The 17,567-nt window shown below is 43.1% G+C and overlaps 1 protein-coding gene across 5 annotated transcripts; it reads left to right on the plus strand.

Moving 5' to 3' along the window:
• Window positions 1-15,116: 15,116 nt before the first annotated feature.
• LOC148854197 (transcription factor PRE6-like) lies at window positions 15,117-17,137 on the plus strand. 5 transcript variants are annotated; one of them, XR_016112233.1, is made up of 3 exons: window positions 15,117-15,430; window positions 16,020-16,236; window positions 16,842-17,137. XR_016112233.1 is itself a non-coding variant. In XM_088982156.1 (2 exons), the coding sequence occupies exons 1-2, from the start codon at window positions 15,317-15,319 to the stop codon at window positions 16,176-16,178; spliced, it is 273 nt and encodes a 90-aa protein (XP_088838282.1). In that variant the 5' UTR covers window positions 15,117-15,316; the 3' UTR covers window positions 16,179-16,339. The 5 variants fall into 5 exon arrangements, 1 of the variants encoding a protein (XP_088838282.1); XR_016112234.1 differs by having other exon boundaries at window positions 16,020-16,241; window positions 16,842-16,954; XR_016112235.1 differs by lacking the exon at window positions 16,842-17,137 and adding an exon at window positions 16,426-16,689 and having other exon boundaries at window positions 16,020-16,241.
• Window positions 17,138-17,567: the final 430 nt, after the last annotated feature.

Consider the following 17,567-nt stretch of genomic DNA (forward strand, 5'->3'; position numbering starts at 1 on the left):
ACTTTAAAATGCGACAATTCAATATTTAAGCTTTTAAAATGTGACAATCAAGTATTTGAACTTTCAAAATGTGACAATCCATTACATGTCGTTAACAATCCGTTAATTATCCGTTAAGTGACATTTGAAAAGTCAAAAATACCCTTTGAATGCCATCTAATTCTCTATATCAATCATCCAAACATTGACAATAAAATGAACAGTCTCAAATTCTATATTCTTCTAAACAGTCACCAACTTTTTTGAATAGAAGAAGCTAGGATTTGGGATTGTTCAACTTTTTGTCAACGTTTGGATGATTGTTAAAGAGAATTAGATTGGCATTCAAAGGAAATTTTTTACTTTTCAAATGTCACCTAATGGTTAATTAACGGACTGGTTAACGGCAGGTACTAGATTGCCACATTTTGAAAGTTCGGGTACTGGATTGTCACATTTTAAAGTTTGGGGACCAATTTGTCACTCGAGCCAAAGTACAAGGTACTGGTTGGGAATTTTTCCTATAAAAATACACCTAGGCCCTGTTCCCTGTTCACTTTTTGGTAAATCATTTGTTCGAATAAATGCATTTACTTAAATAAGTGTTTTCCAAGAAAGACTTATCTGGGTAAATGCATTTACCCATGTTCTTTTATTTCTCATACAAAAACGGTAATACCATTTTAATCATAAAAATCTATTACTTCCCCCTCGCCCCCTCCCCCAAGGTGGGAAAGGTATTTAGTTATTTACCCACCTAAGAGATGGGTATTGATGGAGTGCAATCTGGCCGGTCTTAGCTATCAACGATTTCGCCTCTGAGCTGGAGCGACGGGGAGCCTGAAACGGGAAAGATGAGGGAACTCCGGGGGGAACCCGGTGAGATAACTCCGAAGCACAAGTTAGTAATCTCTCAAAGGCAAAGTATAGACCAGATGGCGCAAAGTTCGCCGAGAGGTACAGTTCTAAGACCTCGCCCTCCTCGGGTCTGGCTAAGGTTGGTATAGTGGCGAGGTAGGTTTTTAGCTCGTCGAACGCGAACTGGCAATCTCGGGTCCATTTGAACTCTTTGCCTTTGATTGCCTTAAAGAAAGGCAGGCAGCGGTCTGCCGACTTGGACATGAAGCTGCTTAGGGCGGCTATGCGGTCGTTTAGCCTTTGAACTTCTTTTACTTCCGAGGTGGTCTCATATCAAGGATGGCCTTTATTTTGTCCGGGTTGGCCTCAATACCGCGCCGATTGACAATGTACCCTAGAAACTTACCCGAGATGACACCGAAGACACACTTGTTTGGGTTTAGTCTCATGTTATATTGACGCAGAATTTGGAAGACAGAATCCAAGTCTTTTATTAATTCTTGCGAGAACTGTGTTTTGACGACCACGTCGTCTACATAACATTTGATTTTCATGCCAATTAAGGGCCAAAAAAGCTTATTTACAAGTCTTTGAAAGGTCACCCCAGCATTCTTTAGCCCGAAGGGCATGACCTTGTAACAGTACAGGCCAAACTCGGTAATGAAACTAGTTTTTTCTTCGTCGGACTGGTCCATCTTGATTTGGTTGTAGCCTGAGTATGCATCTAGGAAGCTTAGCAGCTCATGTCTCGAGGTCGCATCCACTAGGCGGTCTATTCGGGGCAGGGGGAAGCAGTATTTTGGGCAAGTTCGGTTCAAGTCGGTGTAGTCGACGCACATGCGCCACTTGCCATTCGCTTTTTTCAACAGCACTGGGTTGGCTACCCAGCTCAGGTAGTGAACTTCCCTTATGAAGTCCGCTGTGAGGAGCTTTTCGACTTCTTCGTCGACCGCCCTCTAGCGCTCCGGGGCTAAGTTGCATTTCTTCTGTCTAATGGGTCTGACTACAGGGTCAGTGTTAAGTTTGTGAGTTATAAGGTCGGGGTCAATATCGGGCATATCTGCCGCAGACCATGCAAAATTATCTAAATTTTGGAGTAAGAAACTCACCAGTTCAGTTCGCAAAGGCTCCTTGACGGAAGCACCGATCTGTAGTGATCACGTCGAATCTGTAGCCGAGGTCGGGACTGCGACTGTTTCCTCAGTGGGTGAAGCTCGTTCCTCGCCCTACTCCGCAGGCCGCTTTAGTTTGAGGTCGTCGGCTGCCTTGGTTTTTCCCTTTAGGGCGGCAACATAGCATTTGCGGGACTCAAGTTGGTTACCCCATGCTACCCCCACACCGAAGTTCGTGGGGAACTTCATTGCTAGATAATAGGTGGGGACCACTGCATGCAGAATATGCGTAATTGGTCGCCCTATTATGGCGTTGTAAGGCGAGGGGGTCGCGACCACCAGAAAATCGTGGTTGAGTCTTACCGCGCATGGCCATGTGCCGACTTCCACGAGTACTGCTATCATCCCCAGGGGCCTGACTTCCTCTCTGTTGAATCCCACCAGAGGAGTGTGTGCGGGCTTCAACTCGCTTTTCTGCAACTGTAATTGGTCGAACGCCAATTTGAATAGGATGTCCGCCGAACTACCTGAATCCACCAGTACGCGCCGGACTTCGAAATCGATGATCTTTAGCTTTATGATGAGCGCGTCGTCATGGGGGTAGTGAACACCTCGCACGTCGCCTTCTGTAAAAAGATCGGTTCTTCTGTCTTCGGCCTCTTGGGAGGGTTCTGCTCCTCTCGGGCTGCTTCGTGAACTGACGTCCGTGCTGCTGCCGAAGTGCATCCTGCCACCACCGAACCGCCCACTATCACGTGGATGGTTCCCCGGACTGGCCTCTCTTCTGGGGGAGGTCGCTGTAAGGCTTCGGCAGTCTGCTGCTCGACTCAGGGACATCTTTCCCGTGTTCCCCTTGCCGACCTGCTTTATTACTATTGTCATAATGTACAAAATTTCTCAAATACTCATGACGGATGAGTCCCTGTATCTCGTCGCAGAGATTATTACATTGTTCGGTGCTATGACCGTGATCCTTATGAAAACTACAATATAAATTTTTGTTCCTCTCGTTTGGGTTGCTCTTTAGGCGAGGTGGCCACTTTATGTATGGGGCGTCCATGATCGTCATCAAGATCTCGGTCCGCCTTGTGTTCAACGGCGTGTAGTCTGTCCGAACTGCTAAGGGAGCTCGGGACGGCTGGCTTGGCTTCGCCTCTCGGCACTGGCTTCTTCTGTCACCGGGGTTGGAGGGCTCGCCTTCTCTTTTTCTTTTTTCAACCCTGCCTTCGGCTCTCTGGTTGATCTCCTCCTTTGTTCTCATAAACTTGTCCGCGAGCTTGAGGAAGTCAGCCATGGTTGCTGGCTGGCTGGCCACCATGTGCCATTTGAATTCTTTGTGCGTCACCCCTCTTTTGGCCGCAGCGAGCTGTACCGCGGGGTCTAATCGAGGGATCTGCAGGCATGCTTCATTGAACCACTTGATGTAGCTCCGGATGGGTTCTCCCTCTCTTTGGATTACCCCGAAGATACTTTCCTTGGTTTTGGGGCACCTCTTGCTGGTAACAAAGTGCACAGTGAAGATCTACATGAACTGGGTCCAGCTTCTTATTGACTCGGAAGCTAGGTTCCGATACCAGGTGCGGACCACCCCTTTGAAGGTGGTGGTGAAGGCCACGCACATGCATGACTCGTTGGCCCTAGCGAGGTGCATTTGCGATTGGAACGTGTCGACGTGGCCGTTGGGGTCAAAGGACCCATCATACTTGTCCAGAGATGGGAGTTTGAAATCTCTAGGCAAGGGGACTGCCAGAAGTTCTGCTGAAAGGGGGGAAGGAACTGAGAGAATGGGGACGGTTTTTACCTCACCCGAGCTCGTTTCTTCCTTGCCTCTGAGCTCGAGTAGCACATAGGTAGCAGTTCGGCGACTTCGCTGGTGCCTTCTTTGAGTAGGCCTAGTGCTGGCGCTGCTGGCCTCCGTGTTTCCGAGCTCGATGGGCCCGGAATGCTGGCCTGCTGCTAAGGCGTTGAACCGGTTCTCTATGAGTGGAAACTCGGGTTTGGAGCACCGGGGTGACTTCGTGGGCGAGGTTCCTGACCCACCCGCGAGCTGTGAGGCGGGGGTGATCTTTCTTTGCTTTTGGCCCGGGGATGAGGCCTGACTATTAGGGAGGTTCTGTGGTCGGGAAGCTTCTCCTTGGTGAGGTCGTCCACCTTGAGAGGAGGCCTTGAACGGATTTGAAATAGGGTGCTGGGGGGAAACAGTGGCTTGTTTAAGGGTAGCTGAGGGAACTGTTGCTGATAATGGTGTTGGGAGAGGTGGTGCAACACATGGTGTTGCTGGAGTTAGTGATACTGGAATTGCTGCATTTGGGCTTGCATTGCCCGCATGCATTGCACTAGATCATCCAGCTGGTTTTGGCGGGTTGCTAGTGGGACAGCAGTTGGTTCCGCGAAGTTCGTTTCATTGGGGAGTGGAAGAGGAATGTTCAACGAAGGAGTGTTCAGAGGCACCACTGCCTGTGGCACATTCAAACTGGGGATCCCATCCATTGAAAGGGGGATGGTGAACTACCCAATGCACACTGCTGGAACATGGAGTTGCTCTCCGGTAGTGGTTGTTTCTGTTCCACGTCCGACACTGTTGGAGGAGGCCATTTTGGTATTGGAGTTTTTGAAAGAAGGGTAGGTAAGAGAGATTTAGAGGGAGGCTTTTAAAAGCGTTCCCACAGACAGCGCCAATTGATGGAGCGCAATCCGGCCGGTCTTAGCTGTCAATGATTTCGCCTCTAAGCTGGAGCGACGGAGAGCCTGAAACGGGAAAGATGATGGAACTCCGGGGGAACCCGGTGAGATAACTCCGAAGCTCAAGTTAGTAATCTCTCAAAGGCAAAGTATAGACCAGATGGCGCAAAGTTCACATACCTTGTTGTTGGGGGTAGGGGGCCTTTTATAACCACTTCGCGCACTTGCTCCGAAGCCCTTGTCAGGTCGGTATGATTACCCTTGCATTTGTCAGTTCGAGTGTCATCCTTTCTGCTGGGACAGAACCATCACTGCCTTTTGTTGGAACCATCTCTCTAACTGGAGATGGCGATGTCAGGAAACGGTGGCATGTGGCTGTTTGGAGTGTGGCCGTCAAGCGTTAGATCCCAAGTCAGTCGAGTGCGCCGCCCTTGGGTACGAACTTCCTCGGTGTCAGGCATAGTACAGTTTGTTTGGTTTTGGTGTCCTGAGGGCAATGTGGTGGAGTAGTGAGCGAGGCGAAGTCTTGAGTTTGGAGGTATGTCCTGTATTGCTATAGGGCATGTCAGTTCGGCGATGTGTATCCTGAACTGTTATAAGGCAGGCCAGTTCAGTGAGGTATGTCCCGAACTGCTTCAAGGCAGACTAGTCCGGCGAGGTGTGTCCCGAACTGCTTCAAGGCAGGCCAGTTCGGTGAGGTGTGTTCTGAACTATTACATGCAGGTCAATTCGGATTAGTCTGGTTTTGGGGCCAAGGGTGAGTTCGGGCTCCTAGTAGGGAGTTCAGACCGTTGGTTTCTCCCCTTGGTGCTCGTGCCTCAGGCGTGCTTTTGTCCCGAGCTGTTTGCCTTTGCCACATGTTGCGAAACTGTGAGGTCGGGCCAAATCTTCCTTCATCAGGTATCACTAAACCGAGTAAGTGATACCCGAAAAAATAAACTTTCCTTGATCCCCACATAATTCTGGAAAAAAAAAAAAGAACATAGGTTTCTTGGTTAATGGGAATCCAAATCCCATTGACCAACTTTTCCCCTTTAAAAATCTAAAAAAAAAAAAAAGAAAGCCCCCTCAAAGTGCAACTAAAGTCCAGTGGTTAGCAATCCGTCAATTAGCTAGATTCGGCACCTTGAAACATTCAAAAATATGAAAACTACCCTTTGTATAATTTGTGAGATCATTTTGTCCTCTCCTTGAGCCTTTAAAATTTTAGTTCTTAACCTCTCCTTCCATATTTTCTTTCTCAAATTTGCAAAAAAAAAAAAGCAAGCATTAACCATGTATGCTTTTGTCAGTTTATAATTCTGTTCTCTCAGCTATTCAATAAATGAATGGATATTTGGGAAATGCATGTTTTGGGATATAAAGGGGGTTTTGGTGCAAATAGGGAGAAGGCGTTCTACCCAATTTGCTCAAATAGGGAGAAGGCGTTCTACCCAATTTGCGCAGATATGGGTTTTGGGAAATTTGTTCCCAAAATAGATGGGCCAATAATCTGAAATTAATTTTAAATAAATCTGATTATTATTTAGAATAGTTCTTTATAATTTTCTTGATTTATGGGCTGTTCGTACAAGAGGAGATCGAAATCTTGGTTTGCGTAGGAAGAACTGCAAGATTTGCAGTTTATTGATTTTATTTATTACATTTGGTCTGTAAATATTTTTTTTATTTTATTTTTTAGACTCAATGTATAGGCATTCGATCTGATGTAATAATTAATAGAAATAGGATTTCTATTTATTTTTAATTTTGGATCGAAGATGACGGTGTAGAGAAGGAGATTTCACAGATGGGAGATTCACTATCTGTGATTTGTAGTTTAAGAAACTGCAATCTGTGATCTAACCTCTGTTTTGCAGGATGGAGTGTGCGAACAGCCCTGATTAACTGATTATTGATTTTCTTTTATTAGTTATTTAATTTTAGATTATTTTCTTAAATTAAGGATTTAATTAAAAATCAAACCCTAGACCCATTCGAACCAAGATTGGTTCAAACTGTTTGGACCAAATCTAGGGTTTAATCTAGGCTGAAAGTCAGCCCTAATTTTCCCACTAATGGGCCTGATGATTGATATTTAATTAAATGGTTAATTCAGCCCAACCTGTAAAGGCCCAGTTTTAAATGGTTAAAACTACTAAAAGCCCACTTTAAAGGATAAAGCTATATGGGCCGAACTGGGTAACCCTAATTCAGTCCATATACCTAGATAATATTAATGGTTAATATTATGGAATTTTCAACGGGCTTCCAATGGGCCTTACAGATAATTAATTGATTGGATCAATTTATCCCTGCATGAGATGTATGGATATGTGATGTGCTGCGTACATGGGCCATAAGTACTTGGCCCATGCTCATTCGACAATGGCTCTTGCGCACACCATGGCTGAATGCACATCATTGCCATGGTGTCCCTTTTGGTCATTGGATGACCTCCCTCAGTGGTGGGCTCCACACCTCATCAAGAGGTTACGTGCGGAACCCTAGCCGATTAAGGGCCCACCGAAATCTGACTTTATGAAAGTCAGTGGGAGCCACTTTGGTTTGAGCTAAATCAAACAAGGGCGTAATTATTTGTTCCCTCCAGCTAATATGAGTGCAAGTGATAGGGAAATTCATATGATGAACTCTCTAAAGGCCTTCCATCTTTAGCATGAGGATGGGTCCTTCAGTAATGAGAAAACGCACCAGAAAATGGGTTATCCATTTGCTGTTGGGCTTGTCTGAGTGTTTCACAAGATGATAGGGGCGTCATAGACCGATGTGGGAGGGGCTTCACCAGAAAATGGGAACTCTCTCACGGTACCTTGGCGTTCACGAATATGATGGGTAAGCACTCACTGGACAAAAAGGTTTACCTAAAAACGGCTTTGAACCTTGTCTGACAGAGGCTAAAGGGAAAACTCATATGATGAGTGGATATGATCCTTCACAGAAAGATGGTGGGGTTATGCAACTGAAACAGTTGGCTCCATGCATCCTATGTGGTTTCTCACATTTCCAGAGACAACACATAGTCTCCGTCACTGAGAAAGGAGGGAAATCTCAGAGATGAATAAATGGAAATGGATTGTAGATTAAAAGCCATATCTATGAAATGAACATAAATCAAATTAGGTTGTGGACTGATGTTTTCTCTTTTATCAAAAAATGGAAAACGGATCATTTGCAAAGCTTCTTGACGACAACAAGCTTAAGGGCCCAAACTATGCCGACTGGTACAGGAACCTTATGTTGGTCCTAGCTTCAGAAAAGCTGGACAAAGTGGCAAAGAATCCTGCCCCAGAGCGTTCGGGTGACAGGGCTTCTAAGGCTCAAAGGAGAGACTATTAGGAATGGGAGGAGAAAAACTCCCTAGCCCGGTGGTACATCATTGCCTCCTTGGACAACCCAATACAGAGGCAGTTCGATCAGATCAAACTTGCCAAGAACATATTGGACAGCCTGAGGACAATGTATGAAGAGCATAATCATTCTACTCAACAAAAGGTCTTGAAACAATTCATGAACACTCAAATGTCCAAGGGCCAACAAGTTCACGACCATTGTCTTCGGATTATGGGTTACATCAACGAACTAGAGGCTCTTGGATCCAGGCTTGACCTCGCAACCCAGTTAGATGCTATCCTTAATTCTTTGCCTCCTTCCTTTAATCCGTTCATCATGAACTATAACATGAACAAGCTGAATATCAGCTTGCAAGAGCTCAGCAATATGTTGCAAAGAGCTGAATAACTGATTAAAAAGGATGAGCCTATAGCTATGCTTGTTGAAGCTAGCAAACCGGGCAAGAGAAAGAGGAAGGCAAAGAAGCCTCAGAAGAAAGCCACTAAGAGAAAAAGGCAGAAGAAAGACAAAGCATCGGATGCCTGTCACTTCTGCAAGAAGACCGGCCACTGGAAAAGGAACTGTCCTACCTACCTAGAATCCAAGAAAGGTAATTTTGAAACTTGTGTTATAGAAACCAATTTATTGGTAGCTTCTGCGTCCTAGTGTATTGACTCCGGGGCTTCAACTCATGTGTGTAACTCACTACAGGGGTTCAAGGTAAGCAGAAGGCTGAGTGACAAAGAAGTCACTCTCTACTTGGGGACTACTGCAACTGTTGCAGCCGCGACAATAGGAACCGTGGAGTTAATTTTTAGAGAAGGAAAAATTGTACTGAAAGATTGTCTTTATGTACAAAACTTGAGAAGAAATTTGATTTTTGTTTCAAAACTGTGTGTAGATGGTTATTCTGTCTTCTTTAGTAATACGATTACTATTAAAAGAAATAACAAATTCATCGCATATGGGGAACTGGAGAACGGTCTCTATGTTCTACATCCTTCTCTAGAAACTAACATAACCGAAACTACGTCGGCAGAAATCCCCAAGAAGAGAGCCTGTGATACAGTTAATCCCACGTATCTGTGGCATTACCGACTTGGCCACATCGGTGTTGACCGAATCACAAGGTTGGTAAAGGATGGTCCTTTGGATTTTCTAACTATAAAAGATCTTCCCACCTGTGAGCCTTGCCTACAAGGCAAGATGACGAAACGGCCATTTAACGGTAAGCCTGAAAGATGTACAGGCACACTTGACCTAATACATACTGATGTATGTGGTCCCCTGAGTGTTAGGACACGGAATCAACACGTGTATTTCATCACCTTCACAGATGATTTCTCACGATATGGTTACGTGTACCTAATGAGACACAAGTCTAAATCCTTTGAAAAGTTCAAAGAGTTTAGACAAGAGGTCGAGAAACAGTTAGGGAGAGAAATTAGATCGAGGTGGCGAGTATCTCTCTGACGAATTCAGGGACTATTTAAAGGACAATGGGATAGTATCACAATTATCTCCTCCTGCTACACCACAACTGAACGGTGTTTCAGACAGGAGGAATAGGACCTTATTGGATATGGTCCAGTCACTTCTCATACACTCAGAGTTACCCACATCCTTTTAGGGTAACGCATTAGAGACAGCGATTTACGTGCTGAATCGAGTTCCAACCAAATCGGTTACGAACACTCCATATGAACTTTGGACCGGAAAGAAACCAAGTGTTAGACACTTGAAGATTTGGGATTGTCCAGCACACGTTAAAAGAATGAGTGCAGACAAGTTGGAATCCAAGACCAGCCATTGCCTATTTGTAGGCTACCCGAAAGGCTCTGTATGTTACCTTTTCTATGACCCAAGTGAGCAGAAAGTGTTCTGCAGTCAAAATGCCCAGTTCTTGGAGATCGATTACATTCTGGACACCCATCGTCAGGAAGTTGTTCTTGATGAGGAGAGCTCAGGAGTAAAGGGAGATGTCCCACAAGCTCCAGGTAGTGACCAACCTAGAAGATCCACTTGGGTATCCAGGCCACCAGTCCGTTATGATTATGACCAGGATAGTTACCTAGTGGAAACCTTGACTAGTGAGGAGGATCCCGTGACTTACGCGGAAGCTATGTTGGACATAGATTCCCAGAAGTGGGTGGAGGCCATGAGAGCAGAGATGGACTCAATGGAGACCAATGGAGTCTGGACTCTAGTAGATCCACCCTCCGGGGTAAAAGCAATCGGTAAATGGATTTACAAGAGGAAGAAGGGCCTTGATGGAAGGGTTGAGACCTTCAAAGCTTGTTTGGTGGCGAAAGGGTACACTCAGAAAGAGGGCATCGATTATGAGGAAACATTTTCGCCTGTGGCCATGCTTAAATCCATTAGGATCCTGCTAGCTGTAGCAGCATACCATGACTATGAGATTTGGCAAATGGATGTCAAAATTGCATTCCTAAATGGAAATCTTACTGAAGATATCTATATGCAGCAGCCGCAAGGCTTCATAGCTGCGGGTCAGGAAAACATGGTATGCAAACTTAATAGATCCATTTATGGACTTAAGCAAGCTTCTAGAAGTTGGAACATCCGTTTTGACTCTGTCGTCAAATCGTTTGACTTCGAGCAGAATCCGGAAGAACCCTGTGTTTATAGGAAGTACAGTGGAGATAAGGTTATCTTCTTGGATCTGTATGTAGATGACATTCTACTCATTGTGAATGATGTATTAATGTTGACAACGGTGAAAGTATGGCTTTCACAGCACTTCTCCATGAAAGATCTTGGAGAAGCCTCCTATATATTGGGTCTTCTACTCTATAGAGATAGATCGAAGTGGATAATAGGATTTTCCCAATCTGCCTACATTGACAAAATAGTCAAAAGATATAGCATGGAAAACTCCAAGAAAGGAAACGTTCCTTTCAGGCACGGAGTCACTCTCTCCAAGAAAATGTCTCCCAAGACTTTTGAGGAGATTGATGGCATGAAAGACGTTCCCTATGCATCTGCCGTAGGGAGCATCATGTATGCCATGATGTGCACTCGCTCTGACATTGCTCAGGCAGTGAGTGTAGTAAGCAGATTTCAGGCCAACCCAGGGGCAAGAGCATTGGACTACTATGAAAAACATACTTAAGTACCTTCAAAGGACAAAAGAGTTTTGTCTAGTATTCGATGGTGGCTCACTACAGATCCAAAGGTATACAGATGTCGATTTCTAGTCGGATCCAGATGATAGAAAATCTACATCTGGATATGTTTTCACGATAGGATCGTGTGCTATTTGCTGGAAAAGCAGCAAACAGGGGTCCACTGCAAACTCCACGACCGAGGCCGAGTACATTGCTGCAAGTGAGGCTACCAAAGAAGCCGTGTGGATAAAGAAGTTCATTCACAAGTTGGGAGTAGTTCCATCCAGCACATCACCCATCCCATTGTTGTGTGACAACAATGGAGCCATTGCTCAGGCTAAGGAGCCACGAGCCCACTCGAAGTCGAAGCACATCGAGAGGAAGTACCATGTACTAAGGGAGATTGTTGGTAGAGGGGACGTCCTGATTCAGAAGGTAGCGTCAGCGGAAAATGTAGCAGACCCATTAACAAAGTCACTATCACAGAAAGTGTTTGAGAAACACGTGGAAAGCATAGGACTCCGGCTAGTACCTGATTGGACCTAAGTGCAAGTGGGAGCTGTTAGACAATTTTTGTATGCCCTTAGCTTCAATCAAAATGATGTACTTTATGAGTTTATTGTAAATGAATAAACGTGCATATTTGATTCATGTTCCCTTGGTATGTTTCTGTGTAATACCCTTAAACTGAACACTTAATGAGACTTGTGTTAGTTTAGAATGTTCACAGCCAGTGGGTGGGTCTGGGGAGACCTATCCTAACAAGGCTGACACTGTGGTGCCACCAAGTCGGTTGGGGTGGCTTGTCTCAGCTACCGGGGTGAGACCCTAGGCACATACAGTGTGGGATTAATTGAATCTTTGAACTGGACCAGATTTCTAGTATTGCCCAGGACATTGGAGATTGATGGGCAAAACTGAAAAGTTACACCCGACCCCTAGACTCGATTATGATACTGCACTAGGTGTCGAATTGGGCTGTCTTTGATGTACCAATCAGTGAGATCCTTAGCGGGGGTCAAAACCTGGGTATGTTGGGACAGTTTGTGAATTCATTTGAGTGGGTGATCATAGTGACAGGATCAGCCCCTTTGTCGGACAAAGGTAATGATCGAGGATGCACTCTCACTGATTGAAGCCAAGACTGCCGGCAGCCGATTTCAATCGTTGAAATTTGTTTTGCAAAATATATTTTATATGAGATATAAAAGTATATATATTATGGTTTCGAAATGATTTGCAAAAGGTTTTAATTCCCGGGATCCATATATGAGAGAGTGCAACACTGTTCCTTGCATCCGAGGGAGAGGTCCTCTCTTGTCGGGCAGTGTATGATCATTATGGGCTGAGAGGTTAAGTGTAAGGCCATTGAGGATAATACCTTATGGGCTAATCTTGCATCTGCCCACAGTCCCTGGGTGTTACAAGGTGGCTTGGCCCAAAGACCACTTAGGGTAAGTGTTGGGCCCATAGAGCCCATCTGATGGGTTTTAGGGGGTGCACTGTCCATAACAGTGTATTCGGCTAGGCCTTGTAACAAAGGCTGGGCTGAACCCATGTGGCTGATGTGTAGATCAATGTTTGGGTCCCACGCCATACAAGGAAGCCCAATTGGACAGCAGTTTGGAAGGCTTAATGAATACATAACCCTAAATGGGCCTTAAGCCCATTTCAAACTGGGCTAATTTGATTAGTCTTTATGGGGCGAATTCTGAGATAAGATCAACTGATAGGATTGGGCCCATACCCTATCCACTCAGAGAGTCCAAGATCTAAATGAGATTTAGATTTGGAAACTTCCTAATTAGATTAGGAGCTGGCTGATCTAATCTGCAGATAAGATAAGGATTATCCCTTATCTTAAAGGGACTTCTAATGTAGATATGATTTGGGTTAGCAACTCCTAATGGGATTAGGAGTTGATCCCTTTAAGTCTATAAAAAGAATAGGGGGCGGCAGCCTTTAGACATCCAACACAATCACCAGCAACAGTCTTGTCTTCAGAGCTGAGATAACAGAAGAGAGAATTCTGCACCCTGCAAATACTCCTAGGCGCCTCCTTCCTGCAGTCATCGCCTACAGCAGTTCGACCTCCATTGCTTGGGAGAAATCAAGATTGGATCTTGATTCCAATCTTTTGGAGAAAATATTAGTAGGAGTTGTATTCACAAGCTGTCCAGGTGATTCTTGGGAAGGATCAAGTTCTTGGGAAGAACACTGTTGATTCTGCACCATCTTCAGTGGGAGTAGATTTTGGATCCTACCTTGGGCGTGAACACTCCATTGAGAGATATTGTTTCTCTGTATCAGGTATTATCTCTCCCTACTCCTTTTGGTTCAGATCTGGTTTAGTTTATAGTTCAAGAATGATCCTTGAAAATATGATTTTCTAAATAGGGAATTCGATTCCCGGTTGAAGGGAGAGAAAAATTTTTGAAATTCGCCCCCTTTATTCCACAACTTAGGCGTCCATATGATAGATTTCATATCTCTTCATGTGAGTCCATTACAAATAGACTAGGTAAAGTCAATCCAATAAATATTTTGTATTATTTTAGACCAATCTAATTTAATGTCTGGACCATTCAATCTATTTAAATTCTTTTTAATTTAGATTAGTTTTAATCCAAATCTGATCTATTAACACATATATTCTTATCCTGTATCAATAGATCAGGTCCAATTCAATCTAATAAATAAATTGGAATGAATTGATCCAATCCAATCTAATAAAAAATATTGAGGGAGTCCCACAATAAAGATGCCCCTGGATGGCTGGCCCTAGTCGTATTGTCTGGTTTATGGCCAATATCAATATCACAAGAAGGGCGTCCAACCAATTACCGAAGTATGGCCTGACGTAACCTGTAATCGGTCCATGTTCAGGTGCTGGGCTTATGATTGCCACATTCTGGTCGTAATAAATTGCATATTAATATGGTTTTGGTATTCTAGTTTAAAAATTGTGTAAATTTAGTATTTATTTGGCATCGATGTTGTTGTTTTAAAAAATAAAATGGTGTTTTAGAAAATAGTCATCTGTTTAAAACTTTTTTTTATAGAAAACTATGCTCTAAGTTATACCATAAAAATCGGAAAGATATGATTCGAAGCAACACCAAATTTAATATTTTTTGGAGTTACAGGTCGTTGTTGTCAAATGGAGTATAAATTCTAATTTATCATATGTTTGACAAATTACATTTATATATTGACAAATAACAGAGCAATGCATATTTATATTAATAATAAGATATAAATATTCGTTTGTCAGGTCACCATCCAATAAGATACAAATAACAGAGCAATACGTCCAACATTCAATTATTCAACTTTTATTGGTTGGTGGAATGGAACTTTGGGTACCCCCAAATTCCAATTATTAGATTTGCCAGGTCACCATCTAACTTCAACATATATTTCGTCTCTAGCTTCATTCTACGGTGCATATGAATTTCACGCCCCACACCCCAGGTGTTACTTTGGTTTACTTCTATTTTTCTGCTCCCTGCTACAACATACTATTATTCGTTCATATAGACACTTGTGGACCCTCACGGCATCTAATATGGTCTTGTCTCTTGTGACACTCTATCACGTCAACAATTTTTTCCCTACCTTTTTCAGTCTCTAATCACCATCTGATTAGTAGACAGCCTTGATAACAAGATGCATTCACACTATAAAATTGACAACTAATGTGATTCGTGTGTACCTGAAACATGCAAAGATTTGATAGGACAAGGAGGTGGACAAAGTGGGGCTGTGCAGCTTCAATATAACAATGATATCCATCTGGTAGGAGGCAGGTACCTTTCAAAGATGACCAAGATTGAACCTTATTGCAACACTTGTGTCTTATCAACGGCTATCGAGCGGTGTGCAGTGGAACTTTGCTGTTTGCTGGTTATGCAGGTAGTTGATGGGCTTCCAAAGAGCTAATCAACGACGGCCCACGTTTGATGTGTTTATATATCCTTGTTTGGCAAATATGGGACAATGTGGTCTCTTAACTTGTACTATTCTTCAATCTTCATCATCATGCGCTAAATCTTTGCTTCTCCCTTTCTCGTTCTCACTCACTACTCACTACTACCTTGTCCTTAAAACAAATATCCGTCCCTTTTTAGGATGGCTGGCTTCTTCCTCTCTAACTCCCCCTCCAAGTTGATGTTATGACTTGTGAAAATTAAAGAGGGGTACAAGAAGGAGCGAACCTCTCCAGTGATGTCTGGTAGCAGAGGATCTGAAGCTTCACCGCTCACACAGGATGAGATTAACGATCTTGTCCTCAAATTACAGGAATCATTACCAGAGATTCGTCGGAGGGCTGCAACCGGGGTAGGTATATACAATTCTTGCTGTTTTTCTTTATCTTCCTCATGCCTCATTTCCCGGCTAAAGGGTTTCTGAAAATCTTGGTGCGAATTGTAGTGAGTTGAGTTGACACTGCACATTAACTTACGTGCAATACAATGTACACTCACCGGACGAACTTAGGTCTGTTACTTGGATAGCTTGGGTGGGCTGAAAAGCTTTAGATTCAACTTGGCCCCAATAATAGAAATTAAAATACAGCACATATATAGTTCAATTCCGCACAGAAATCATTTAGGATTTTCTCGAACTGGGTCATCTTGAGTTGCCCAAAACTTCAACCTAAAGCCAGAAGAAACCATAGCCGTAGGTGAAGCCCAACAATCAGCATGTGGTCTGAAATGGCATTCCCTACCTCGCCTAAAAAATTTGGTAGGGTGGAGGCAATCTAACATCGAATCGTTACCGAATTTCCTAATATGACGATGGGAACAGGGAATATATATAGCAATATATGAATAAGATGAACTGCATGCGCATACGTATTATACCAAAGAAAGGATATATATATTATGTATTAATGCTTGACAATATTGGGTTTACATTAATCTAGGTAACGGCATCAGAGATTCTGAAAGAGATATGCAATTACATAAAGAGGCTAAAGAGAGAGGTGGACGGCCTAAGTCAGAGACTCTCGGAACTAATGGCTTCTATCGGTACCAACAGTCGTGAGGAAGAAATCCTAAGAAGTCTACTTATGCAAGAATAACTTCTCCTCAAACATCACAAGAAGTGTGATTATGCCAGAACAGCTTCTCTGTGTTGTGGTATGGTACAACATCTAACTTTTATTTTGTTCTCCAACGTTTTGTTAAATTGGCCAATGGATCAACTACTATAAGATGAAGATGAAGATATATACGTTATATATGTACAGCTTATTTTATATATATATATATATATATATATGCCTTCTGCCCTTCATATGTATGTTTGACTGTCGTGCTTCTGTGCAGAGAAAGAAAGATAGTAGATTAGAAAGCCCACGTGAGGGTTATTTATCTCCATGTTTCAACCAGAAAGTAAAAGCGGCTTTTAATTTCTCAATATTTCAATAATAATCCCTATTTGGTGTATTTACCAAGGATATTGCATAAGGCTTGAACTAGTGTGACAGTTTTAGGCTTTTAGCTCAAAGTGTAGATCGTAGTCCAGGACCCACAATGAACCACTGAAATAATAATATTATTAATATCAAAGAGGAATATTGTTTGTGATCAGAGAGCACTTGTACAAACAAAAAGTGAATTTGTGATGACTTGACGAGATCTCTTTCATCATCCGTTATCCACCCTGACCCTACAGCTAGTGGTGACAAAGGCATCATCTAATAGTTTCTGATTTTTGAGTTTTGACTTTTTGACTATGACAGAGGTGACAAGGCATATACCACTGGCACACTAGGAACAAGGAGGATGTATGCCTTACCGAGGATTAATACTCACACCATCCCAAGTGAATGGAAACTATGACCTGTTTGATGAAGATCTTTTTATAGTTCTGACAGTTAAAAGATACATTAAAATTTTGATACAAGATGTAGACAGCCCGAAGATAGTTTGGCAGATGTGTATTTTTTCATGTCTCTACCCAGTCTTTCTGTGCCAGACTAAAATGTGAAAGACTCGAATTGAAGGTTCATTGAAGTTTCATGAAATCAGCCTGAAATGGACTTCTCCTATCTTTTCAGTGCACTGCCTTTTGATAGATAGATCTTCTGTGAAACAAATAGAAATAGAGGGAAAATCAGTCTTCCCAACTTGTAAACAATAAAAAAACTATGCGAACATGCCAAACAGGCCCTACATCTATTCACTCTACACAAGCCACGCCAGCTATCACCTTTTAACTTGTTGAATGTTAGTTGATAAGATGTCTAGATATAGATATACTGATGTTGTTTTCAATTGAATATCTGGATATGTAAGCAAATCTTCTTTTTTTGGTAAGCAAATTAGTCGAATTTGAGTCTGTGTTCATATATCCTTCGGATATCAGATGTCAGATGATCTATCACATTGTTATATCGATCTGGTTTGGATATATACCCGTGTCAAAATTCGATCCGATTTGTTTGCAACCTATACTTGTAGCTGTC

The sequence above is a fragment of the Nelumbo lutea genome, chromosome 4 (genome assembly GCF_056320005.1).
Source record: "Nelumbo lutea isolate HS-2025 chromosome 4, American lotus-T2T, whole genome shotgun sequence".
NCBI lineage: Eukaryota > Viridiplantae > Streptophyta > Magnoliopsida > Proteales > Nelumbonaceae > Nelumbo > Nelumbo lutea.